This window comes from Rattus norvegicus, chromosome 8, assembly GCF_021556685.1.
Source record: "Rattus norvegicus strain SHRSP/BbbUtx chromosome 8, alternate assembly SHRSP_T2T, whole genome shotgun sequence".
In the NCBI taxonomy this organism is placed as follows: Eukaryota; Metazoa; Chordata; class Mammalia; order Rodentia; family Muridae; genus Rattus; species Rattus norvegicus.
The window spans coordinates 80,920,506-80,946,948 of record NC_141541.1 but is presented as its reverse complement, the minus strand read 5'-3'; the positions used below and the strand labels follow the sequence as shown (position 1 = coordinate 80,946,948).

The window sequence follows — 26,443 nt, the reverse complement described above, 5'->3', positions numbered from 1 at the left end:
CAGTCCAGGCCCCAGCTTGTGGGGGGAGGGGAGGGTGTTGCCCATAGCATAGTTAAGATGGTGGGCTTCTCACCTCAATTAACCTAATCTAGATAACCCCGCACAGATGTTCCAAGAGTCTGGTCTGGATCCTGTCAACTTGACACTATTAACCATCACTCCCCGATGAATCACTTGGAGAAAGCATTCCAGTTTTGTAGTTTTTAGAGTTTATGGGTTGAAAGGCCTGGACTTCTGGGGGAGGGGTTCGTTTTACAAAGGAAAGTAGATGTTTCCTAAACGTAAGGCCACGGCTGCTTGGACATCCCTCCCTTTACAGCAGCTGACAGATAGAAAGAGCTGTGGACTAATGAGCACACTGGTAGGGATCGTTGACCTTGGTCATCATGAAGAAGCAATGCTGATACACACAGGGCATGAAGAAATGGCCATGTGTTCAGGTCACCTACTGGTATAGTTCCTATGCCGTTTTAACAGTATGGCAATCACAACCTTGGAGGGCCTAAGCTTTCTTAGTATTGGAGACCTGAGATATTCTATCAGATAAACCCAGACCATAGAGAATGCTTGTCAGGAGAAAGATAATTGCAGAATGAGTGGTAGAAGAAATGCATTTAATCCCAAACTGCCATGGAGTGGCCTATGTTGTCTCGCAGCTGCATTCAACTCATGAGAATTACATTGGGCTGTTGTGCTCACCACTGCCTTATGAGGTCTTTGGTACGTTTCATACAGGTTTACATCAACCAAGTTAACCCTATTGCCTGACTTGTTAGCTTATCCTGCCAAGGTGTCAGGGCCAAGTGCTTGAGAGTGACTTGGAGGGAACACCATGATAACCTTTGGTTATAACCCACATGCTGAGAGGAAAGATAAATTGGAATCTGAATAGCAGAAGATCCAAACCACACATTCTATTCCAGGAAAGTAGAGCTTAAGAACCAGGAGAACTGGGACTGAGCTGATGGCTCCGTTGGCAAAGTGCTTGCCTTCCAAGCAAGAGACCAAGAGTTTGATTCCCAGAATCCAAGTTTTGTTTTGTTTAAAGGCATTTGATTGTAGTCCCAATACTAAGGAGGCAGAGACAGAAGGGCCTTTGGGGCCTTAATCAGCTAATCTGCCTTAATTGATAAACTCCAGGCTAAAATAGACCCTGTCTCAAAGAAAGTGGGTTTTATTCCTGAGGATGGCTCCTGAGATGTCCTCTGATGTCTTAGGCATCATACAAATATGCACGTGAACATGCATACAAACACATAGTATGTAATATAGTATACACACACACACACACACACACACACACACACACACACACTTTAGGGAAATATATATGTCAAAAGACATATAGACATGGAGAGACCAAGATGGGCTGGGGAGGTAGCTCAGGGGATAAAGTGCTTGCCTTGCAAGTGCAAGGACCTAAGTTCAAACCCCTAGAACTCATGTGTATTAATCAGAGCTCTCTAAGGAACAGAATTGATAGGATGAACATATAAGTATATATTAAAAGGGATTTATCAGAGTGGCTTACAGGCTGCGGTTCAGGTAGTCCCAACATGACTGTCTCCTAATGGAAAGGCCAAGGATTCAGTGACTATTTAGTCCAGGAGTCTGAATTTCCCAGCAGTGCCACTCTGGTGTTGGAGTCCAGGGAGGTCACTAGAGCAGTGGTTCTCAACCTTTCTAATGCTGTGACCCTTTAATACAGGGTCATGATGTGACGCCCTCCCCAACCATAAAGTTATTTTCATTGATACTTTGTAACTGGAATTTTGCTACTGTTATGAATTGTAATGTAAATATCTGATAGATATGTGACCCTAGTTGAAGGGTCATTTGACACCCCCAAAGGGGACTCAACCCTCAGGTTGAAATCCACTATCCTAGAGAGACGGCAGTTTTTCAATCTGCTTTGGAATCCTGAAGAGGTCTAACACCAGTGAAGGAATGTCTGGGGAACAGACGAAGTTGCCAGTGAGAGTCAAGGAAGACAGAAAGCACAGGCTGCCTCCTTCCATGCCCTTTTACCTTTCACCAGAAGCTGTGAACCAGACTTAGTATGTTTCTTTTGACCTCAAATGATCCAGATTGAGGGTGGGTCTCCAATCTCAAATAATCCAGCCAAAGGACAATCCCTCCCAGGTGTGCCCAGCTGCTCAGGTTTTAGTTACTTCCAGATGTGGACAACTAAGAGCAGCTATTCTCCACACCAAGTAGAGTCGGCAGCAATGAGTTTGAGCATGTTACTGCTCCTAAGCGCTGGTTCCCTTGTTGTCAGATGCAAATATGATTTTACTTGTGTATCACTACCTTCTAGAGCTGGGAGAATATTATAATCTATGGGAAAATGTCTGACCCAAACTAAGTGCTTAGTAAATGTAGCTATTACTAATAACGTTCCTAATTGGATTTTAAAATTTAACCCACTAAGTGTCGTAAAGGGGCACCTCTTGGCATTCTATCTGGATCTGGTAATTAAGGTGCAGCAAACACTGCCTTTGGGATTCTCCATTCTCCCTATGTCACGGATAACTTCTTGAAGACCCAGCTGCTTGGTCCTGTTCATTTAAGTCACTCTCATGTGAGAAACATTCAGCTTTCTTCTTTCTGATCATCTTGCCAACACTGTTTTTGACTTTCTCCTAAAGCTGGAAGTGTTTGACCAATTGAAGGCAGAGCTTTTTGAACATGAGATTAATTTTTTTCTGCTCCAAGGCTAAGTTTTGTATGCCCGGGGAGATGGTTAGGTTAATTGTGAACCTAACAGAATCTAGAATCACCAGGGAGACGGCCCTCTGGGCATGACAGTGTAGGATTATCTTAATTACATTAATTGATGCTCCAAGATCCATCATGGTTGTTGGCAGTACTGCCCCCCTGGCAGAGGCTCCTGAGCTGTGTAAGAAGGAGAAATGGAAACTGAGGCGTTCATCACTCTCTGCGTCTTGACAGTCAAGCAATATGACCAGCTGCCTCAAGTTCTGCTGGCCCGACTCTCCACTGTGATTGGCTATCCTTTGACAAGCATAGCATCTGACAAAAGAAACCCCTTCCCTTGAGTTGCTTTTTACAGGGGAGAGGAGCTATGACTCCTGGCCTTTCGCATGCCTTCTTATCCCTCCATACCATCCCAGGCCATGTTTATAGGATTTCTGCCTCAGTTCATTACTCGGAATTCAAGCTCCCTATGGGGATAGGAACAGTAAACGGAGGCATGTGGAAGGGGGACGCTAATCCAGTGCTCCACAAACACACGCTTTTGTTAGGCTTCTGCTTCTGAAACCCCAAATTTCTGGCCTTTCTCGATCTCCAAGTTTTGCTACCCAGGCCCGCTGGAACAGATTCAGTGTCAATCTGAATTGGCGAATTCGCCATATGTGGCTTGCTACCCTGTGACATAATCCTTGAAACTAGGTCAGTTTCTCCTCCTGACCCACCCGGGACTCGGCTTCCAGTAAAGCTTAGAACAAAGCTCCTACCAGCTCCAGCTCAACAAACAGCCTCCCATTTGGTGCCCGAAGAACTCGGGCTCTGTGCTACATCACACGTGTGCTTTCAAAGTCTCCTAATCACCTGATTTTATGACAGACACTAATTTGTTTCTGAGCTTCAGATTCCATTTTTGTTTTAGCGCCCTAGGAAAATTGCTCAAGTTGCTTTAATTAGTATCAATTTGGTTGTCAGATTTTCAAGATGAAGCCATTGTGTTCAAGCATTATTTAAGCTAGGGCATTAAAATTAGCCGGGGATTTTTTTTCAGGAATCACTAATTATGACCCAATTTTAAATGTAACATTTAAAAAGAATTATTAATAAGTCTATATCCTATCTCTTTGGGCTACAATATCTCATAGTTATATAAAAAAGTTAATTGCTAGCCAAAATTTGTATCCCTTTTCACTGTGTAAAATATGTCAATGCAATTGTCTGTATTAAAAGAGGAAGAAGTTGAGTAATTGCAAAGTAATTTATATTTATCTTTGGAGTGCATTTGCCCTTAGATTTGAATATGTCTGAGTCTAATGTCTAGGGAATTCATATCAAAATAATGAAGCTGTGTTAAAAAAAACTCAAGTCAGGAGATTGACTCTCTTTTGTTGGTTTCCCGGGTTGAGAATGGAAGCTAAATTGAACCCCATTCATCTTCAGTAAATTTGTATGTTGAACACAGATGTGGAGAAGTTAAGTCATTGGTCTGAGAGGAATTCAACATGCAGAGTAAAAATATGTTAAAATAGGAATTTTTAGATTTCTTTTGGATTATCTGGTAAAGGCAAAAGAAGGAGAATTAAAAAAAATGAAATGTAGAAAAGAAAAATGGTTTAGAAAAATCATTGCAGTATTCTGTAATAAGAACAGGGAGGTAGAACAACGGCCCAAGCATTGGGCTAGAGTGGAATAGATCCACCCAGTTCTGTATACCGTGTTCTATATATAGAGAAGATGACCATGGAGATGAAGGGGCAGTCATAGGTGATGGAAATAAAACCGGTGCTTTGACAGTTAGGTCATATATTGTGGAAGGGCATCTGTTGATGTAATAATAAAATATATATCATGTTCTGGGGCTGGAGAGATGGTCCAGCAGTTAAGAGAACTGACTGCTTTTCCAGAGGTCCTGGGTTTGATTTCTAGCACCTATATAGTGACAACTGCAGTAAATGACTATTCTAATTGTAAGTACCTAACATTCTACCCGTCTAATTTAGTTTTCTACAGAATTTGAAAATGAAAGGAAGTATTCATTAATGCTTTGTTTACTCCTCCTAACTAGGACATACATGCTCGAGACCAGTTACTGTGCCATAGAACTTCATATTTAGAAAAATCATTTGGCTCATTTAGATCCATCTTTTAAATGAATAAGTACATTAAAACAAACATATGTGACAGGGGCCTAGCATAAGTGTCATTGGAGAGGCTTCACCCAGCAACTCATGGAAACAAATGCAGAGACCCACAGACACACATTAGGCAGAGCTCGGGGATCCTCTAGAACCCATGTGAATGCTGGGTGGATGTGGCAGCCTACATGTAATCCCAGTGTCACAGAGACAAGTGTCCCCCAGAGCAAGCGACCAGCAGGACTAGCTCTATCAGCAAGCTCTGGATTTGATTGAGAATCCTTGCCTCCATGAATAAGGTGAATGAATATGATTCCTGACAGCCTTGGGCCTCTATATACACGTGCACCCATGTGCACAGACACTCACATGTGCATGCACACACACATGCAAACATGTAAAAACATGCAAAAATGGAGGGAAATGGGAGAAAGAGAGAGAACCGATTAATGTGCCAGGCATGAAAATGGTTAGAAGGCCATGAATGCAGGCAGCAGGACACCTGCCCTAGTTTCCTAAAAACAGACTCCACTCAAAAGACTCTATGGGGATTTGGGGCATGGAGTAAGGCATCATCTCTGGCAGAAGAGAGAGTGTGTGGAGAGATGGAGCCAAGGAAATCAAATCAGTGAGTCACAGGTAGAAACCAGAGGGAGGCAAATAAAGTCCCTCCCCGTTTGCAGGCCTTGAAAGGACATGTCCCTGCCAACACCAGGATTTCATTAGCACCTCACCCCTAGGACTATGAGACATTTGTGTTGTATCCAGCCGCTGTTCAAGCAGCTCAGAATTTCTATTCTTTTAAAGAGTGTACCTACCTCATCCCAGTGGCTTTGTGACGAAGGAATGGTCTGGTGATTTTCAGATGCGTTTTCTATAAATGTTGATAGACTTAAGAGCCGGTTGCTCCCGCTGTTTAGGGTCTCTGTGTCCTTACGGGTGTTCTGTCATGGGACCTGTCAGTTAATGTAAGAGGCGTATTGGAGTTGTCACCTGCAGTACTGGTATGACTGTTTCTCCTATCGGTTTGTAGTCTTTCTGACTGCAGCTTGACAAGTCTGCATTAGGCAAACAAATGCTAAGATCAGTATATCTCCTTGAAGAATTGAGGTTTCCCTCCCCATATAACATTCTGCTTTGTTCTTAATAATTATTCTGAAGTTATCTTTGTTTAACGTGAATTGGACACTACAGGTTAGTTTTGGTTAATGTTAAGAACAGCTTGTCTTTCTCTAGCCTCTAACTTTTAAAATAACTCATTTTAAAACTGTTTTGACATTTTGATTTATTCATATATTTACCATTCGCTCTACATAAAGTGTACTAGTTGCTGATTTTTTTGCTGATTTTTAATATATTTAGAGGTTGTGCCACCAATATTCTATTTTATTTTATTTTAGTTTTTTGAGACAATGTCTCACTATGTAGATCAGGCTACCCTTAAAATTACAGAGATCTACTTGCTTCTGTCTCCTGAGTGTTGGGATTAAAGGTGTGCACCATTGTATGTTGTCACTATATTTTTTGTATTTTTGTACCCTACAAAACCCTTCAAACTATTTGCCATCTGCTAGATGTAGGCAAACATTAATCTACTTTCTCTGTGGATTTGGCTGTTCTGGCCACTTTGTAGTCACACATGTGTATCATCACATTGGAATGAAATCACATACTTGTGGTCTTTTATAAATTGAATTACATAATGTGGTAATTTTTAATAGTTTCTTTTGAGTAGCTTAATGTTGTCAAGGCTCCTTTATATTGTAGCAAATATCAGACATTTTGTTCATTTTTGTTAAGTATATTCTATTGTAAAAATAATGGTTTTAATTTATCTGCTCATCGCTTTATGATAATTTTGGTATTTTTCTCTTTTCAGTTACCATGATGTTTCTATACACTTTTATATATAACTTTCAGGTAGTTGTTATTATTATTATTTGGCATATATCTAGTTCACTAGTTGCTTTTCAGTTGCTGTGAGAAAGCACCATAGCCAAAAAGAACTTAAAGAGAAGAGAGTGTATTTTGACTGATGGGACCAGAAAGATGGGTCCAAGGGGGATGGCAGCAGGCAGCTAGAGCAGGAAGCTGAGAGGTCGCATCTTGAACTGCAAATATGAAGCCCAGAAAAGGGCTGGAAGTGTGGTGAGGCTAGGAGCTCTCAAAGCCTACCCATAGTGACACATTTCCTTCAGCAAGGCTACACACCTCTGAAGGTTCCAAAATATACTCTAAACACCTCCAACGAGGGACCAGGTATTCAAATAGTGAGCCCCTAGGGGACCTGGGAGCATTTCTCATTCAAACCGCCACATCTACGTGTGCACTGTTGGATTATGGGGTAACTGTATAAACTCGAAAGGAATTGCCAGATGGTTTACCCAGCTACTGCATGATCACCGACAGCATAAGGCTCCAAACCTCCATATACTCTCTTACTTGCTCATTCTCCTTTTTCTTACGGTGACCTTTGTGGATATGAGAGGGTATCTTACACTGGTTTTGGTTTCCATCTACCTGAAGACCCACACTACTGAATATATATATGAATATATATATGAATATATACGAATATATATGAATATATATATATTAGCTATTTGTGCATTACCTTTGGATAAATGCCTATAAAAGGCCCCTTGTTTATTTTTGTTTTTGACTTTTTGTTTGTTTGTTTTGTTTTTCTTTTTGTATTCTAGTCGTTCTTTATATGTTGTAGACAACAGTTGCTTGTTCTTCTGGGGGCATAGCAAAAAAAATTCTCTTAATTCAGAGGCTCGACAATTCACACACATGGTGCTAATGGATAGTTTTTCCTTTAGCTATGATTTGAATTCCTTTTTGTATCTGGTGTGAAATATCAACTGGAGTTTATTCTTTACTGTGTGGACATGCAATTGCCTTCCATTGTTGCAGAACATTCTCCTCCTCTAAATGACCTTGGCGTCCTTGGACCAAGTAAACGGGAAGGCTTATTTCTAGACTTTCAGTTTTATCCCCCAACAATTGGATTCTGACCCGTGTTGCAGGCAGGATCTGGAGTATGAGCTCATTTACTTCTCAGTTACTAGGGGCTGTTGACACTATTCTTAGTCCTATCTTGCAGAGGAAGTGGTTTAGGTTTGTGATTGCTATGTCTGGACTCAAACTTGAGCCAAAATTGACTGCCTGAGTTCTCAACCGTGGCGTGAATAAATATTTGCAATCAGAAAATATAGAATTTGCACCGAACAATCCATTTTAGCAAAGAGTTCTGCGAGTCGGGGTGGCCTACTGGGCTGGAGAAACACTTTCAGATAGAGGCTTATACCTGCTTGTTGTGTGCGTGGTGGAGTCAGAAACCCTTCCATCTCCAGGCAGAGGACTCGTAGGTTTATGGGTTAAAGCGCTACTCTCGGTAGGTTAAGGGAACCCAGGAGCTGCTGGTCAAAGCCTATGCAAAAAGCAGGTCTAGGTGGAGACAGAAAAGTCTGTCCTCTGGCTCGAGGCTGCCCGAGACCTGAGAACTCTCGCGGGAAGATGTGTTGTTACCATGGCAACCGCATCGCTCCAGGGCAGGTAAAGATGGCCGGTCGAAGTGTTGGAGTGCCGGTGAGTTCGACCCAGACTCCTGACCGGTGGTTGGGCTGCGGGCTGGCGGACGGGCGGAAGGGCGGAAGGGCGGAAGGGCGGAAGGGCGGAAGGGCGGAAGGGACGGCCACCTGACTCTCTTGAACTTGAGCTCTGCAACTCTGTCTGCAGAGACGTGGTGCTGCAGGTCCTCAGTCGCGCGGACAGCTTGCAGCTGGACGGGACCTTCTCGCTCGGGAGCAAGAATACAAGTGAGCATCCCTCATATTTCCAGGGAGGTTACTGAGGTGCCTTTCCTGCAGGGTGGCTGCTTATAGGGACCTCCTCTCTCCCCATTTTTCTTTAGCCTCGGTTCTTTCACCGGAGTACTCTGAGAAAATATTTTTGGTGGCAAAATGTAGTTCAAAACCGTGTTGGGGAGAGAGAAAGCCCCAGAGTAGATTTTGAGGATTCTCAAAGTTCTAGAGTTTACTTTGCGCAAATTTCTTGGAGGCTTGTTTTCCAAATGAAAAGGCCTGTCTACAGAGGGAGGGAAGAAGGATGATATCCTTTCCTTGTCTTGTCCTCTGGCAATTACAAAGCTCTTGGAAACACAGGCTTCACATTGTCTAGCACCCTTCCTGAGTTTCCTGCAGAGGCCAGAGCAACCTTCTCATTTTCATTTCATCTCGCCATTGCACTGCTTAGAACTGCGTGTAGTTGTCGTTATTGCACTTGCAAAGTTTTGGCAACTCCGGCTTTTTCATTTAACTTTCTGCTCTTCCTTTCTTACACATAGAGTGTGGAACTCTCCAGTCACAAGGGACATGGGCCCTTCTTTTCTCCCTTCTCTCTTCTTGAGAGAAATCGCACTTGCCTTTGGACTGTAAAACTCAGAGGGTCCTTTACTCATGCTGATCAGGGCCCCATTTGTTTAATAAGTTTTTGCAATTAACATATTTTCTTAAAATAATCTCACTGATGGCTCCCCCCTTCCCCCCAAAGACAGGGACGCTCTATCCAGCCCTGGCTGTCCTGGACCTCACTATGTAGACTTAGGCACTGAACTCACAGAGAACCATCTGCCTCTAGAGTGTTGGGATTAAAGGCTTGCACCATCATGCCCAGCCATAGTTTACTTTCCTATATTCTGCCTCCTCCACTGGACTCTGAACTCCACCAGGGCAGAGATTATGTCTGCCATTATATTTGCCGTTTGATTGTACCCTTATTTTTTTTAAAGTGTATTTTAATTTTTTTAAACTTAAAGCATTTAAACTAAGATGTTTCAAGTACAACAACAAGAAGATTTTAAGTAGTGGGAAGCCCTTCAGCGCTGCTCCACTGTGATTCATGCTGTAGAGGCCTGTGCATTCTGGTGGAGACAGACAGCCATCTGCTAAGTGTGATAGTTTTTTTTCCCCCCATTTTTGTTCTCTGCGCATCCCCTTTCCCTGTTTATGACAACGCAAAGTGAAATACAAACAGTAACCACAAGCAGCTGTCATTTTGAGGAGCTCACTTTTGGTAATTCGTCATTTTATTTGAGGTTTGCTCCAGGGACTGGGTAGACCCCTTTTAAAACAGGCTCTAAAACATTGTTTGCCTTGATCCCTAATTTAACTAAATGTAATTTTTAAAAATCATATATCAGAACTTTTCTCCACAATTTAATTCAGGTTATAATGTGTATGGCAGAGGAGTTTCTGGCAGGCAGGGCACCTCAGTAGATCAAGAAATACAGAGCTCAGGCAGGAAGTGAGGCTGGACTGAAAGTCTAAAACACCTCCCCTGGTATCCTAGCCTCCCCAAACAGCACTGCACCGCTAGCTGGGAACCACTCGTGGGGAAGTTAACTCTCACACCCTCACAGTCTCTGTTCTTGCTCTTTCCCCCTTTTTCAAATTAGAATTCTGAACAAAATGTTTCATTACGTTTCGCTCTGGTTTTTATAGTGTAAACCCCCTTCTCCCTTCTTGTGCTGGACTATTCTCCCTTGGTGACTTGTTATTTTTTTAAAGTCATCTTCAGCAGAGTTAGTTTTCAGAGCCCTTATATTCTAGACGAGAAAATGTCCTTGTGGCTTGGCTTTGAGCTTCTCTGTACTAACTTAACCTTCTTCTACACTAAAGTTGTGTGAAGCTTGGCCTCATGTCTGCGAATCATCTAGACAAAGTGAATCTGGACCTCTCTTACTCCATGTGTGAATTACAGGGTGGTCCTTCCACCTCATCACTAGCCTCACCTGAGGTTGTGGGAGGGGTCTTTGTGGCCTGTGTTTTGAAGCTCAGGACTCATGAGCACACCCAGTTCTTCTATTCCTCTGTGTGGCTCTCACTTAGAATTTGGAGTCATTCTTAGTGTGAGGCCATTTCCCCTTAGCCCAAGCTTAGCTGTTATTTCTATCTTTACATTTTATCTCTCATTTTAATGAATTTAGAGTAGAAAAATACTCTTAATCCTCTTGGTTGACCTGCATTGACTCTTAAGTTTCAATTTAAGTCCTGATTATTCTAAGAAAAAGTTAAAAGTCATTTTTAAATATAAGTCTATTTCTTAGATTCTTCTCTTTTAGCCAAGTAATCCTAAAACATGAATGTATTTCTTAAAGGTACGACTGTTTTAAGGAAGGCTATGGTGCTGCCTGTCCTTCCCCTCCCCCACCTCTCCTCCTTAGGTTAGGAATTAGATCATTTTGTTACTTTAGAATCATGCTCCAGTGAGTCTTCTCCAGAACTCCTTGATAGAACTTCGGCCATAGTTGGAAATGGGACCCTTCAATAGGAGAAAAAGATATATATCATAGTGTGAATCTTTAAAAGGGAAATAGACAGGGATAGAATTTAGTGCACCAGGCTAAATGTGCTCCCCAGACTGTTGTGAAGCCAGTTAAGATGCTGACTGACCATGTGGAGATAAATATATTTCTTCCCTGTCTTTGGGTGAATACAGACTTGTGTGTGTGCTATAGGAGGGAAGATTGAAAATAAAAAGGTTAAATGATAATAGTTAACTTTTCCCCATTAAAACATTTCCCTATAATCATTCTTTCAGGTTTAATTGGATCAAGTAGTTGTTGTGATTTTTGCTAGATTGCAAATGGAGGCCAAATTAGTCCCCAATTTCTGATGATGGTATTGAAGTGTGGAGATGAGTTGCGAGCTGGCTCCCCAAAGATAGCAGCACCCCAGCCCATGCAGGCTGCCCTGACTCCGGCCACTCTAGTCATCAGGAGAGCAGGACCCACCTGTCTGTAAAGACACATGGTTGGAACTTGTGTTCTCTAATGGTTGGTCCTGGAGCTTAGTTGAACTCACTCAGTCTGCCTGGTGTCTGACGACTTACTTCATGGAAGATCCTAAAGGGCCATGGGCAGGCAGGCAGTGCTTTACTTCATGGAAGATCCTAAAGGGCCATGGGCAGGCAGGCAGTGCTTTACTTCATGGAAGATCCTAAAGGGCCATGGGCAGGCAGGCAGTGCTTGTGGTCCTATCAGAGGTAGGAGGTGGTGGGGCATTCTAGTAGCTGGGTTCATTTCAGACTAAAAATGTTGTGTGTGCTTTGGCATGAATTGATTATAATGTAATTATCCAAATGTAATTATGTTTGTTTTTGTTATAATTTGAGTATAACCCAACTATCACATTATTTTCTGCTTTAAGGCGTTTAAATGCAGAATTGGAGGCAAAAACTGCTAATCTGGTTCGACAAGCTGAGGAAGTAATAGTAAGTAGATGCACAGTTTCCCCATGTAAGTGCTAATTTTTAGCTTTAAATTTTTAGCTTTAAATTTAATGCGTAGCATGCATATTACAAATACTCAAAGCATCGATGATCAGCTCAGTGACAAGCTAAACAAGAATGTGTGTATACAGGTGTAGTTTCAATGCATGTGGTAAAAGGAGCTTCTATTCAGATGCTCCAGTCACATAACCAGTAAGAACATTAATGCCAGTAACCTTTTCCAGTACCAAAATGTAAGTGTCATATGTGTTCTAATGTGTTCTTGGGCCCTAACTTCTCCAATGTGAGGAATACTGACCCAGACTCACCCTTCACTTAATAAAGGGAGAAATTGTTGGGGATTTAGCTCAGTGGTAGAGCGCTTGCCTAGGAAGCGCAAGGCCCTGGGTTCGGTCCCCAGCTCCGAAAAAAAAAAAAAAAGAACAAAAAAAAAAAAAGGGAGAAATTGCCAGATCCCACTCCCACACCGATGGGTTTGTCTATGGCTAGACAGGTAGCAATCATTAAATTAACACTAAAAAATTCAGTAGAGTTCAAAGTAACAGGGCTCAAGGTGAAAGCTGAGTAGTGAGAGCAGACACTGAGATTCCAATCCTGAGCAGTTTCTGACCTTTTGTAGTTGTGTATAACTGAGGTTCTTGTCCTGACTTTACTGATTCTTTAATCCTACTGCTCCCCCAAATGGAGTTGATGGAGGCAGGGAAGAAATTCTAATAACATTTCATTTTTTAAGATTTATCTTTTTTAACCATGTGTCTGTGTGTGAGTATATACACATGAGTGCCACAGACACTAGAGATGTTGGATCCTTTGGAATGGGACTTATAGGTGAGCTTCCTGATGTGGGTGAGGAGCCCATGTGCTGGCAACCAAACATGGGTTCTCTGTAAGAGTAGTAGCTGCTGTTAATAGCTGAGCCGTTTTTCCACTGCCAATATTTTATTTTGATGCTCCATATAAATCCATGATTATTTATTAGTTGAGGATTAAGAAATGCACCATCTATAACATTTCACTTAATAGATAATAATCACAGATATGCTAGCTGCATTTGTAATTAAATGTTTTACTGGAAGTATTTTAACTTTAATTTACAGTTTTGCCAGTGTCTGAACAGAAGAAAAACATTTTTCTAGAAGGGCAGCATGCCACAGTAGAATGAGAGGTGCATTTTCTGTATGCTTAAGGAGTCCCTGCAGAGAACCTTTATTTCTACCCCAGAAACAACAGTATTAAAAAACTGAGGGAGTTTTGGAAGGGGAAGGCTACCTACTACTCCCAAAAGCTAACTGAGTGTAGCGTGTGCCATCTTTAGTTTGCTTTTACTCTGCTTTGTTACTGAATGTCTCCTCACCAAAGCTTTCACTCCCTAACTTCACATGGACTTTATAGAGTTTAAAGGCTATGACGGCCTTACTGCTCTTACGCTTTTATCTTCGAAGAGATTGTCTTTGGAACAAACAAGGAGTGAAATGGAAGCAGTCAGGGTTCATTTGCCATAGCACAGCATTCCTGATACTGTAGAGCCCTGGGTAGTTCTGCAATGGTGAGTGTGCAGGGGAGGTAGCCTCAGTCCTGCCAGTGTCGTTCTGAGTATTCATGACTTACCTTGTTTACCTAGAGAGAGCAGCAGGAAGAGCGAGCTAGGCCTTTTTCAGCACTGACTACGTCATGCAAAGAGGAAGACGGTTACGGTCCGAGGTATGTGACTTCAGTTCTCAATTACGGCTTTCTTTCAGTGACCCTTGTAAATGTTTAATGTATACAATCTTTTTGAAAATGTTAATAATTGAAAGAACAGTATAATATGTAAGTTGGGTCTTCCTAGTCAGATACAAGGCAGGCTCTTAACCTGTTTTATCTCATGTAGTTCTAGGTATTGTTTTAAAGTAGATATTACTGCCTTCATTTGAAAAACTGTAGCTTAGGGAAGGTCAGTGATGTGCAAAGGTCAAACGTTACTTTTCCTGGGATTTACACCATAGCGATGTAAGTGACTTCTAGGCCCTTTCTCGATCTACCACCTTCCTTTTAAAGTTATGTAGAGTTTAGGTAATGATAAATTAGCATAGATACCATATTTTTTTTTACTTCTAGGCATGTTTAGCACATCACGAAATTAGGCAGCCATAAAATATTTGTAGTACATTTAGCAGAAGTGTGACTTCTATGTGAGTACAATTATATAATCTTACTGAAGCAGAGGCAGTGATGGCCCAAACAGCCCGTGTGGTGACTTTGTCTTGATAACTCACAGCTATTCCCAGCATCACACAATGAAATTCTAGCTACACCTGCAGTTTCTGTTCAATGGGATTCTCTTCTTGGTTCCAGGGAGCACCACATTTCACAACTGAGTCTACGGTTTTTTCTGAAGCTTGTTCTTCAGTATATAGAGGACCCCAGTCACAATGGTGACTAAATGGGCCTGTCTTTGCTCTTGAGACCTGTAATTAAAGCCATCGTAACCTCGTGTTTTTCCACCCATGTTGCAGTAAATCTCCAACCCAAATAAGCCTATACAAGGGAAGCACAACTTAATTACCATGAATACAATCTGTACACCTAGATTGGGCAGATCTGTCACTACACTACTCTATTCCCCAGCTAGGAGATCCTTTGAAACTTGCAGTTTCTCCAGGCCATGTGCTTCAGCTCCATCTTCCTTCTACCTCTTCCTCTTCTGTCGACACCCTCTCTCTCTCCTTGCCCCTCTTTCTCTCCTTCTTTCCCCAAAACTTTTTAGCTTCACCTCTCTCCCACTATCCGATCACCGGCTTGAGCCTTTATTTTACAAGTTAAAATAGGGCGAAGGTTCACATGCAGTCACCTGAGGATGGGATTCACTCCTCATCCAGAATTATCAGAATTAACATCAGAATACAAACAGCACCAGGGCAATCCACATACACCCTTCTACTTTGTTCCCAGAAATAATGACTCTGAGACTTCTTATCTACGAATAAATGCTTGGGTCAGTAGCTTTGGTTCTTTCACCAACTATTTTTTTATTCTGAAATCTTTATTACAGCAGCATGATAGAAACAGGCCACCAGCCCAAACCTTGTGGTCTGAGGAAAGACCTGTGTCCATGGGGCTCCAGGTAGTGCATCAGGGTTATCACCACGAGTAGGATACAGGCCTCACCTCTTACAGTTGTATTCAAAGCAATAAATTAAAATGACCATCAGCACCCTCAAGACCCTCAACCACAGAAGCATAGCAGGAAGCAAAGCAACAGTTTACGGGCGCTCGCTCTTCTAGCCAAGGCCTAGGCTGTTCCCACTAAGAGCATCTGGAGTAGGGATTACACAGCGGCCATCTAGGTCGTCTCCTCATTTGCGTCTATCAAGATGCTTGAAGGACCCAGATCCAAATGCAATGACCCTGTGAGAGGCAACACCTTTGGAAGGTACTGGGGTGTTTTGGCAACTGAAAGGATGGGCGCCCCAGACAGAGGAGGGACTCAAAAGAAATGCTGGTGTGGGTTCTACCTGTTTGTATCTCTCTGACCATCATGGCCCAGGACAGCCAAGCTGGTTGAGTGGGAAGGAAGAGGAGCTGACAGGCCACACAGACTCCCTCCTGACCAAGTAGCCCCTTAGTGCACACTGTGGGGATAGGCAGGATCTGGCCCCTTGGGCTTTGTGAGGGGAAGGAGAACCCCCCTAGGGTTTCAGATAGGGCATGAATTGATCCTAAAGGCAGGGAGGGATTGGCAGTGGCCCTTCCTCTGCTTAGTGATCACCTGAGGAGGCCTTTCCCAAGCTACAGGTAGATGGATGCCTATGACTTCTGTGAGAGTGCAGGTCTGAGTGGGCCCCTGGCTACTAGAGCCCTGGGGGTGGAGGTGGGGGTGGGGCTTTAGGCACAGGGCTGGGAGCTGTCTGAGCAGCTTCCCTGAGGCTCTCCCTGAGGGCAGCTTCTGCTCCTGGCAGGCCCCCAGGCAGTCCATTTCAGTGCCCCTGATTCCTTCCAGCAGCTCTGAGCTCATCCGCAGACACAGAGCAGGCGCCTAGGCCGAGCACTGCAACCCCAATGCTACCTATGGATTGTGGGTGGAGAGTACATCGCAAAGGTGTAATCTGTAGCACAGAGGGCCCAAGACGTTTGGGCGTGCTTTTTGACCAAGGCCTGATGGTCACTGGGCAGAGAAAGGCAGTGCAGAATCAGGGCCACAAAATCATGCGCAATCACAGCAGCTAGGTTCCACTTGAGCTTCCCCTGCAGCAGCACCTCCCATTCCTACAACCAAGCCAGGGAACCACAGCTTGGTCCAATAGATACTAAGCTTCTCAAAGTCAGGGGCGTGGTCCCCACCCCTGCAGCTTGTGGGCCAGCATCAGGCAGATGGTACCTAGAAGCTACAATTGTGCCTTTCACCTTTTGGGTGGGGACGCAGGACAGGTCCCCACCCTGCAATTTATAGCCAGAGGGAAGACATCCTCCTTGCAGCGCTGCTCTTCACCTCCAGCATCCAGTATGCCAGCATCTTGCCAGCATCTTCCGCATGTGCGGCTGGATCTTTTGCATGCACTGGAAGTAGGAGGCTCACAGCACATAGCACTTCTCTAGGCAGAGCAAACTGCGGGACACACTGGCGCCCCAGCAGTCGCGGGTCGGGCCTGGCCCAGGGCTTGTGTCGGGTGCCCTTGCAACACAGCAGCTCCATCCTGCTATGGCTCATGGGTGAGAGCAGGAGTGCGGGCTAGCTAGTCCTAGGAGAGTGCAAAGTGCGTGATGTGACAGCGCGGGGTGCGGGTGGGGCTGGTGCTGGTATTCACTAATTCTTAATCACTCATTATTTTATTCTAAGTTATGTCATATAGATGGCTACCTGGTTGTCAGATTTATATTACCGTCTTCTGTGTCTGGGGTGAATCTCCTGTGCCTAACTTTTCTTAAAATTCTCTCTCTCTCTCTCTCTCTCTCTCTCTCTCTCTCTCTCTCTCTCTCTGTGTGTGTGTGTGTGTGTCTGTCTGTCTCTCTCTGTCTCTTTCCCTCTGTCTCTGTCTCTCTCTCTTTCTCTCTCTGTCTCTCTGTCTCTGTCTCTCTGTCTCTGTCTCTGTCTCTCTCTCTCTCTCTCGATGCCCCACCTTCTAATCTTGCCTCAGCTCATTAGCCAATCAATCTTTATTGACGTGTGATTCTTCCATTCAGTACCAAAGATTATCTCTAAACAGGTATCTGTTGAGAGCACTAGCTGCTTTTGCAGAGGACCCTGATTCATTTTTCAGCCCCATGTTGCTTGGCTGACAACACCTGTCACTCTAACTCTAAGGAATCTAACACCCTGACATCCTGAGCAGTACACACACACTCACTCACTTAAAAAATAAGTATCAAAATAAAGATTTTTTAAAAACCACCTGCCAGCTGCCTGCCACTATGAAGTGCACAGTACTAATTGCTGGTGCATTTCCCTGCAAGACTCTTTGCAACATAGCTATTGTGACTGGGACCCTCTGTACAGTGAAGAATGAGTCTTGTGAAGAACTCTGTGTGTGGTAGTGTGTGGTACTCACTGGAACCAAGAAGAGAGAACCATACAGCACAGAAACTGTGTGTGGCTGGAATTGCACTGTAACTCTCAGAAGACAGCTTCAAAACACGGGCTGTTTGAGGATTATTACTGCCTACCACTTTGGGGTTTTCTCTCTATAAATCAGAAGTATAGTTTGTATTATTATTTGGCATGTGCCTATGTTTAAATAACAGTAAATCACTGATATGTATCATATGTGGTTCTATCTGTGTTTTATGGAAGAAAATACCCAGTAGCTACCCAAATTCCAAAATTAGGATTACAGATAAAATTGGGCCTGGCTTTTATCCAGAAAATGAAAGAATCAAAATGATGTATCTGCAGCCGAGCCTTATTTCCTGCTGGAGCGAGCACAAGACTGGTTTTATGAGCTTAAAAGTAAACTGCTGATCTTTCACTAAGTTTTTCTCATGTCCAATGTGGTGATGTCTCTGGTTACCTGCTACCAGTGGATATTTTTATGTTAGTGTGCACACATGTTAGTGTGCACATGTGCACACAGTGTGGAAGTCGGAAGATAACCTCTCTCTTTCCACCATGTGAGTCCCAGGGATTGAACTCACGTCATCAGGCGCCCTCATCTCATAACTCATCCTGTCAACATAGACTTTTGTTAAGCCGTTTCAATGGGTAGCTTTTATCATGTGAAACATGACATTTGATTATTATTGGGAATTATTAAAGATGAGAGACAATTCTGTAAAGAGGCTGTCCATTTCACTTAGAGTAGTAATAACCTTAAAGGGGTAAGGCAGTGCATTCTGTGATAGGTCTTCAGCACCTGTGGTTGCACTGTCAGAAATATAGGAAGGAAACCAGAATTTAGTGTAACACCCAACTCCTGTAGTGTGCTGGAAGCAAGGTTGACTACCAAGACCACCTCGGTTATCGGATAGAAGTCTAATGTGAGTCAGAGCACTGTACTGCAGTGCATCTTGGGAGGGAGTGGACCAGCAGAGGTGGCATGGTATACCTCACAGTCATGAGCAGCTGGCAGCTGTTTATTTTAAAGATTTATTTATTTTATGTATGTGAGTACACTGTCAATTGTCTTCAGACACACCAGAAGAGGGCATCAGACCCCATTACAGATGGTCGTGAGCCACCATGTGGTTGCTGGGAATTGAACTCTGGACCTCTAGAAGAGCAGTCAGTGCTCTTAACCACTGAGCCATCTCTCCAGCCCGGCAGATGTTTTTAAAATGTTCTTTATTTTTCGTTTATTATTTTTGACTATGTATGTGGGTGTGGATGTCTGTGGATGTGAATGTCACTGTATCTGGAGAGAGGCATTGGGTTCCTTGAAACTGGAGTTGCCCAACTTGGGTGCTGAGAACTAAACTGTGGTCTAGTGCTCTTAGCCACTGAACTTTCCCTCCAGTCCCTGGTAGATATTTTCAGTTGTACATGTGTGTGTTTGGAAGGTGTGGGGTGGGATGGACAGTGCAGGAACATGTTGATGTCTAATGAAATAGTAGGCATATACTTAAAGTAAGGACACTTCAAGATACTTATGTATAATTTCAGAAAGATTTGTGTGCTGTGTGTGAAAAAGGTTATTTTCCATAAATTTGAGATATTTTGAGAGCTTCTTTTTAGTAGATATGATCTAAGTATCCTTCCGTCTTAAATTGTAAGAAACCTATACACGGCCAGCTCACGAGGTAATGTCTGATGGAGAGCTGTTTGATTCTGTGTGTCCTCTACTGTGGCCAGTCATTCTAGGGATTATGATGGCATTTCCCCCATGTAGTAATAGATAATTTCACAGTGTGATCCATGATATTAATACAGATGCTTTAGACAGTAGGTCAGGGGCAGGAGAGCTTTCCTTGGAAAGGGCCAGATAGCAAATGTTTTAGGACTTGTGGGCTTAGATAGTCTCGGTCACAACTACTCTAGTCTGTTGTAGAGTGAAACCAGCGCAGGCAGTAGGTCATGAGTGGATGTGTGTAGCTCCAAGGTCATGAATGGGTGTGCATAGATCTAGCCACTGGTGAGCCAGTGTATGTACACACCTACAGAGATGCCTTGTTCTAAACTACAGCTATAACTATAAAACCTAAGATAAAAAGTTCATAAAAATGGATTTAGATTTACCTTTTCACTTATGTGATGCCTGTTACTTAATGTTAGTTTAAAATTTTATATGTGAAATGCTGTGCCAGATTCAAAGCATTAAGCAATGAGAGAGGCAGGCTGGACCCTGCTGTCATGAGTTGATAATGTTGGAAAGAGAGACCCTGACCAAGTGTTCACATGCGTTAGAATAGCTTGGTGTTGCGCATGCTCACAAGCAAAGGTGCTGCTACGGGCTGTTTGTTCTGTTATTAGTGCACGTGTGCACCCATGCTTGTGTGCACGTGCATGCAAGCACAGATGGAGTAGCGTTCTCCCTCCACCATGTGGGTCCTGTGGATCAAACTCAGGTGCTCAGGCTTGGTGTATTTATATGCTGAGCCATCTTGCCATCTCTGACTCATTAAAGAAATGGATAGCCTTTGTTATGATTTACATTAGTAAAAATTCATACATTCCCCTAAAAAGATACTGTCATACCTTCTCTGTAGTGAATTACTTACCCTGAGCACTTTTTATTTGCCATTATTCAAAGCAAACTAATGTCTAGGAACTAGACTCAAAGTGAAATCTAATTCTGTGTGCATATGTAATTATTAAAGATGTTACATCTAGATGTAACATATAGAAATCAACTTATAAATCATGTGATATTAATGTATAGCTAGTTGGAGTTAGAGCAGATTTCACCTTTAGGATATAATACTGTTGAATTTTATAGTCTTTCAGCTTAATGCCATCTGTTTTAATGTAGCGCTTACTTTTGGTTTGTAGAGATCTGTTGTCATCTGAAGGGATGGCTCATCCATGGTCAGAAACCAAGGTATGAAATCAAACTTTCCATTAATACAGTTATATTTTATAGAATTCAGGATTTTTAACTAAAAAGCAAAATAAAACAAACCAAGACTATATGTGTGCCACCTCATACATGTTGATGTCAGAGGACAACTTGTGGAGGTGGCCTCCCCTTCTACCACGCAGAATCTGGGAACTGAATTCAGGCCATCACACTTAGCAAGCGTCTTACCAGCCATCTTGCTGGCTCTTAGGGTTGATTTTATTTTTTGTTTGTTTGTTTTTAAAGACAAGTAGGGGAAGAGTATTATGCAATAAATAGAATGTAATACTCAGCTGTGATACACTAATTCAGCATTGATTATAAAAGATCTTGGACAATTTCTGCCGTATAATTTCACTGGAGAATAGTGAACAAAGTTTCAAAGAAGAGACTTTATAAAATTAGGCTCTCCATTTCTCCATGAATCCTGTAAAGTCAGACAGGTCCTCATCTAGAAAGCGTGGGACAGAGGTCCATCTGGAAACCGGGCTTCCTGGGATCTCCAGGTTTCTATCCACAAGGGAACTGTAAATTTCAATGCTAGGGAAGGCCTGTTTTCCACATGGTTGGTTAATGAGGAGAGCAGAAGTCTGTGAATCAATGCATCCTTATTTAATGTTCACTCCCTGGCTGAATATACATGTATCTTTGGGACTCATTTTCTGTATTCCTCATTCTCTTGGTCTGGGTGCTGTTTAGATCAATCCTGAATAGTTCTGGGATGCCTGAAAATGCAGTTGAGTTAATTATATAAAAATGCCAATTCTTTTTTTTTTTTTTTTTTCTTTTTTTCGGAGCTGGGGACCAAACCCAGGGCCTTGTGCTTCCTAGGCAAGCGCTCTACCACTGAGCTAAATCCCCAACCCCCAAATGCCAATTCTTATTTGTAGCAAAATAATAATTGCATATGTTACAAAATTGTTGGAACTGGAGAAAAGGTTCATTGGTTGAGAGCACTGACTGCTGTCCAAAAGACCCAGGTGCCAGTCCCAGCGCTTACATGGCAGCTCACAACTGTTTTAACTCTAGCTTCAGGGGATCTAACACCCTTACACAGATACAGTAATGATGCACAGAAGAAATAAAAAGTTTAAAATATGTTTTTTAAAAGGAGAAATGATCAGACTTTTAGTTAATTATAGTTTCAATTCTTTTTTCCTAGCCAAAGACCAAAAACACTGGTCCTGTAAATAAGATTCAAAACAGACTCCACTCTGCAGATAAAGAAAGGAAAATAAATTCAAGGTATAGTACAGTTTGACAAGTATGAGTTTGCTTTTCTCTTTTACAGTCCACAGTATCTGCATTCTCAGTTTTAAACTTTCTGTTTCTCCCAATTTTTATAAAGCTCCCAATATCAAGCTACCACATGTATCCCAGCATACTTAATAATTCTGGAGCTGTTTACTGCAGTTAATAACCATTCTGTGTTCTCTAAAACAAAATCACTACTTTTTCATAAGTAGTGAACAGTATAAATTTTATTGCCGTTCTAATGAGATACTATTGAAACTGGTACTGAGATCTGGGTCTTGTTTAAAGATTTTTTTAAAAAATATATATGTTTCTATGAGTGTTTAAGTGTATGCCATGTACGTATAGGTTCCCTTTGAGAACAGAAGAGAGTATCCAACTCCCCAGAGGTCCCTGCAGTTGTAAGCTGCATTTAGGTGCTGGGAACAAACCTGGGTCCTCTGGGAGAACAAGTGTTCCTAACTGGTAAACTATCATTTTAGCCTTGGGCCCTGGTTTTTGAATCATTCTGCCAGGTTCTTTTAAATAGAGTAAATTGTCTTCCAGTTCTTGACTTTTTGACAGATGCCATATATTATTGTGTTTGTGGGAGGGGAATAGTTTGAAATGGTGTAAATTAGGTTATGTCAAAGTTATAATTTACATTCTGATTTTTAAAGAGTACAAGACTACCTTTATGATCATAAACATGTTTCCTTTCTTTTGGATATTTTTTAATTTACATTTCAAATGTTATCCCCTTTCCCGGTTTTGTATCCATAAACCCCTATCCCATTCCCCATTCCCTTCTTCTATAAGGGTGCTCCCCCACCCATCTACCTACCCCTTCCTGCCTCCACGCCCTGACATTCCCCTACACTGGGGGGTCGAGCCTTGGCAGGACCAAGGGCTTTCATTGGTGCCCAACAAGGCCATCCTCTGCTACATATGCATTTGGAGCCATGGGTCTGCCGTGTGTATTCTTTGGGTAGTGGTTTAGTTCCTGGGAGCTCTGGTTGGTTGGTATTGTTGTTCTCATGTGTACATGTTTATATGTTTTCATGAGACAGGCTATGATAGGTTTGTTTTTTTTTTTTTTTGATCAACCAAGAAGCTGTTAAATCTTTATGTCTGTGAACCTACACAGGCTGGTAATTACAGTGTAATAATGCAGAAATCTTTTTTAACTCTTGTGTCTTTTAATTGCTTTAAAGAGAAAAAAATAGAATTGAAGGGTCAGAAGATAAAATTAATAAAACTAGCCTGAAGAGATCGTTGGCTAAACTGCATTTATGACTGCAGAATTCTCTTGACCTGGCTTCACAGTCACTCTTTAAATAAAGGGCAGCCATTGCAAGAATTCAGAAGCATTTGCCGGGGTTGGGGATTTAGCTCAGTGGTAGAGCGCTTGCCTAGCGAGCGCAAGGCCCTGGGTTCGGTCCCTAGCTCTGAAAAAATAAAAAATAAAAAAGTAACCTGAGCTTTCAGAATCACAGTCTTGGTGACATCTTGATGTATTTGATCTGGTCCAGTCTTGAGTGCTTTTGGAAGTGAGTTTCATTCCCTAATTGTTTCTCCATTTAATGTTAAAAGTCAAATCCAACATTTTTTGTTAACTTTGAATCTTGTCAATGTGTTTCCCCACGTGGAAAACAAGTGTTAGGTTTGATGGCACTGGTAATTCTTTCTCAGTGATGGGGCAGCATCACCGGACAGTTCTTCTCCAGCAGTGTGCAAAATTAAAACTGTAGAGTGGATGTGACCAGTAGGCCTGCATGTGCCCATCGCAAGGACTGAATGCCTCCTTAGACTCTTAGGACAAAGTCCTCGAAAGTCTCCACCATAGATGTCACTATGTTTAAATTTTATAACAGGCCTATATGGTTTTGTTTGAGCAAAGCTCCACATCCTTTCCACCATTTTGTTTCTCCTCATGTATGCCTGCATGTCTTATCTCTTAGTGTTAAACTGAAATATCCTGACGTGCAGACTGCCAATGATGTGGCCATTCCAGACGATTTCTCAGACTTCTCCCTTGCCAAGACAATTAGCAGGATTGAAGGGCAGCTGGAAGAGGACGTCTTGCCAGAGTGTGCAGACGATGACAGCTTCTGTGGTGTTAGTAAGGACATTGGGACAGGTAGGTTTTCTTTTCTTGGTAGTTTTTCTCTTAACATTACAGCTATTTAGTTAGAAAAGAGATTTGGGGGAACTATTTCTTTAAAAATTTATCATGATTTATGGATTTGTGTCTAGATAATAATCATGTAGAGAGATAGAGAGGGTGGAAGGAAGGATGGAGTCTATTGGCCATCAGTAATTGTTGACCAAGGGCGATGGCATGAGTTCACTGAACTTTCCTCTGCTATCATCTCTGTCAGATGTTTTGTATTGTAGAAGGGCATGACTATAGTATTGTTTTGAGTTTTTTGAAGTTTTCCACTGAAATTAAAATGTTCCATAGCTTATCACTGGAATGGAGTGTCTCTGAATTCCTTTCATTTATTTTTATTATATTTATTATATGTTAAATCAATATATTTGAAAAGGATAATTGAATTGATTAGCAACAGATAAGTAATCAAATGAGTTTTTAATGAAAATAATTTCCTTTCTGATTAACTTAGACTCTGCATGTTACTAGAAAAACCATTGAATTTAATCATCTAAAAGCATTGTATTCGTTAGCAGCAATGCCCTAAAATTACTGAAGTTATGAGGAGCCACCTGTGCTGTTGGAACAAAAACCAGAACAATTGGAATGTGTAAGCACAGTTACTGTGAACTGTCATTTGGCTGTGAAGTGAATATGGGTGTACACTACGGTTAGCTGTGACTCCAATCTGGCTCCAGTCTCCCCCCTGTGATAGCGGTTCTCCATTTGGAAGTTAGAGCTTGTCAAATGATGTCTTAAACCTAGCGAATGTATCATAAGAGGCTGCCAGTGTGTCGTTTTCAAATATACAGTTTATTGTTCACACATTGGAAGGGGAGGACAGCAACTCACAGCACACGAATCTAACAGCCTAACAGCCTAGCTCTAAGGGCTGCCGCCTTTTACCTGGAGGCGTGACTCGCTCAGACAGTGGCAGCAGTAACACAGAATACCTTGCAGGTTCGATAGTCCAGTCCAGGGCACAGCAAGCCACCATGACTACACCCATTGGTGTAGTAGGACAGTGAGGGGGTTCTGGCTCTGAGGCAGATGGTCCTTTGGAGCAACGTTGCTTGAGCTTAATACGGACCAATTAGTCATGTCTCAACTGTGCTTAGCCATTCAGCCAGGGTGCCAGTCAGTCAGTGGTCGCCAAGGTCAGTGAAGATTCCCTTGTTGCTAGGATACATGGCTTGTGTGCGTTGAGCTATATTAGAGACCAACCTCTTCTGAGCTGTCTGGGGCCTGGGTTTCTATGTTCTTCTGAAGTTTGTCCCCTCCTTGCAGACATTTGGCCCGTTCTCCTGATTGATGTGGGCTACCTGCTCCCCGGCCATTGCTTGTTCCACCAGGTGCTTGCTTCTGCTGTCAGCTTGTTCTGACTGTCAGGATGTTTAGCAGGAGTGCCTCCTGTCTTATTTTTTTGTTTTTAGTTTTAAGTATTCACTATAGATGATCAGAAAGTTTAACTCTCAAATTCTGATACTGGAGACTCCTAATAGGTTGTGTGTGTCATGACTGAGCTGCACTCTAGTTAGTGGGAAGCAGTTCAGTTATGCATTTATAGCATCTACTGACCTAGTCAAGCCCCTGGAACTAGTAGAAGGAAGAACAGTAAATGGTTGTTACTCTTCAGATGCCTTCCAGAATGTGCTGGGCAGATGTTTGTTCCTGGAGACAGTCACCCACTGCCCAGTTACAGGACAGAGGTGTAGAAATCCAGGACTACTACAGGCTGTACCATGAGCAGTCCAGTAACACTGTCTCAGTACCTTCTTCAGTGTGCTTACCCAGGAAGAGTATCCAGACGCTTGCTTGGTGTGGCTGGGTCATGGGTGGAAATGAATGGTCTGGAGTCAGTTTGGGAGCACAGACCATAAGATAGGAAACTTCATTTTTGTTAGAGAGGATGTGTTTGTTTCTGTCAAATTCTTGGACATTGCCAACCTGTGACTGCTATTAATTCTGGTTGATATATTTTGGATCACTGTGAGTCCGGTCTGTAAAAGTGCAAGAATACTAGTTTGTAGGCGTGGTTCTTAGGAGGAAGGGGTTGTCTTGTCCTCTGCCTTTGCTCACTCTCCATGGTTGATGTGATCACCTGTTGCTGTTTTTTGTATTTTGTTTCCTACATGTGGAGTGTTTAATGTGTACAGTGTTCCTGCCATGTTCTCCTGTTAGACTGTCTATTTTGGCCATATTTTACTCATAAAATATGACCTTTTGGTTATTAGTATCTTAGATTTGATTTTTTTTTTTTAAAAAAAAAGCAGTCATGTAATGATTTGACTTAACAGAGGCTCAGATCCGATTTCTAAAGGCCAAGCTCCATGTGATGCAGGAGGAGCTGGACAGCGTTGTGTGTGAATGCAATAAGAAGGTAAGCTTGCATGGCCTCTGGCAAGAGTGCTCTACTGAAGATGTGAGTCCATTTTAATTATATTTTGGAT

The 26,443-nt window shown here is 42.4% G+C and overlaps 1 protein-coding gene, 1 long non-coding RNA gene and 1 pseudogene across 6 annotated transcripts in view; 1 reads left to right on the top strand and 2 right to left on the bottom strand.

Annotated features, from left to right (window-relative positions):
- Positions 1-8,507, bottom strand: part of LOC103693140 (uncharacterized) — a 29,507-nt gene extending 21,000 nt beyond the window's left edge. The window contains exons 1-2 of the long non-coding RNA XR_015627886.1: positions 8,158-8,507; positions 5,663-5,800 (exon numbers count right to left, since the gene is read on the bottom strand). This is a non-coding gene — a long non-coding RNA (uncharacterized LOC103693140). The remainder of the gene's footprint in view (positions 1-5,662; positions 5,801-8,157) is intronic.
- Tex9 (testis expressed 9) overlaps positions 8,389-26,443 on the top strand; it is a 35,881-nt gene continuing 17,826 nt past the window's right edge. The window contains 8 exon segments of one of the 5 annotated variants that reach the window (NM_001399268.1): positions 8,389-8,438; positions 8,589-8,668; positions 12,059-12,122; positions 13,762-13,841; positions 20,539-20,587; positions 21,768-21,850; positions 23,800-23,978; positions 26,291-26,373. In NM_001399268.1, coding sequence (NP_001386197.1) covers positions 8,412-8,438; positions 8,589-8,668; positions 12,059-12,122; positions 13,762-13,841; positions 20,539-20,587; positions 21,768-21,850; positions 23,800-23,978; positions 26,291-26,373 — 645 coding nt within the window. In that variant the 5' untranslated portion in view covers positions 8,389-8,411. 5 annotated transcript variants of the gene reach the window in all.
- Positions 15,817-16,812, bottom strand: Ccnd3-ps1 (cyclin D3, pseudogene 1; annotated as a pseudogene).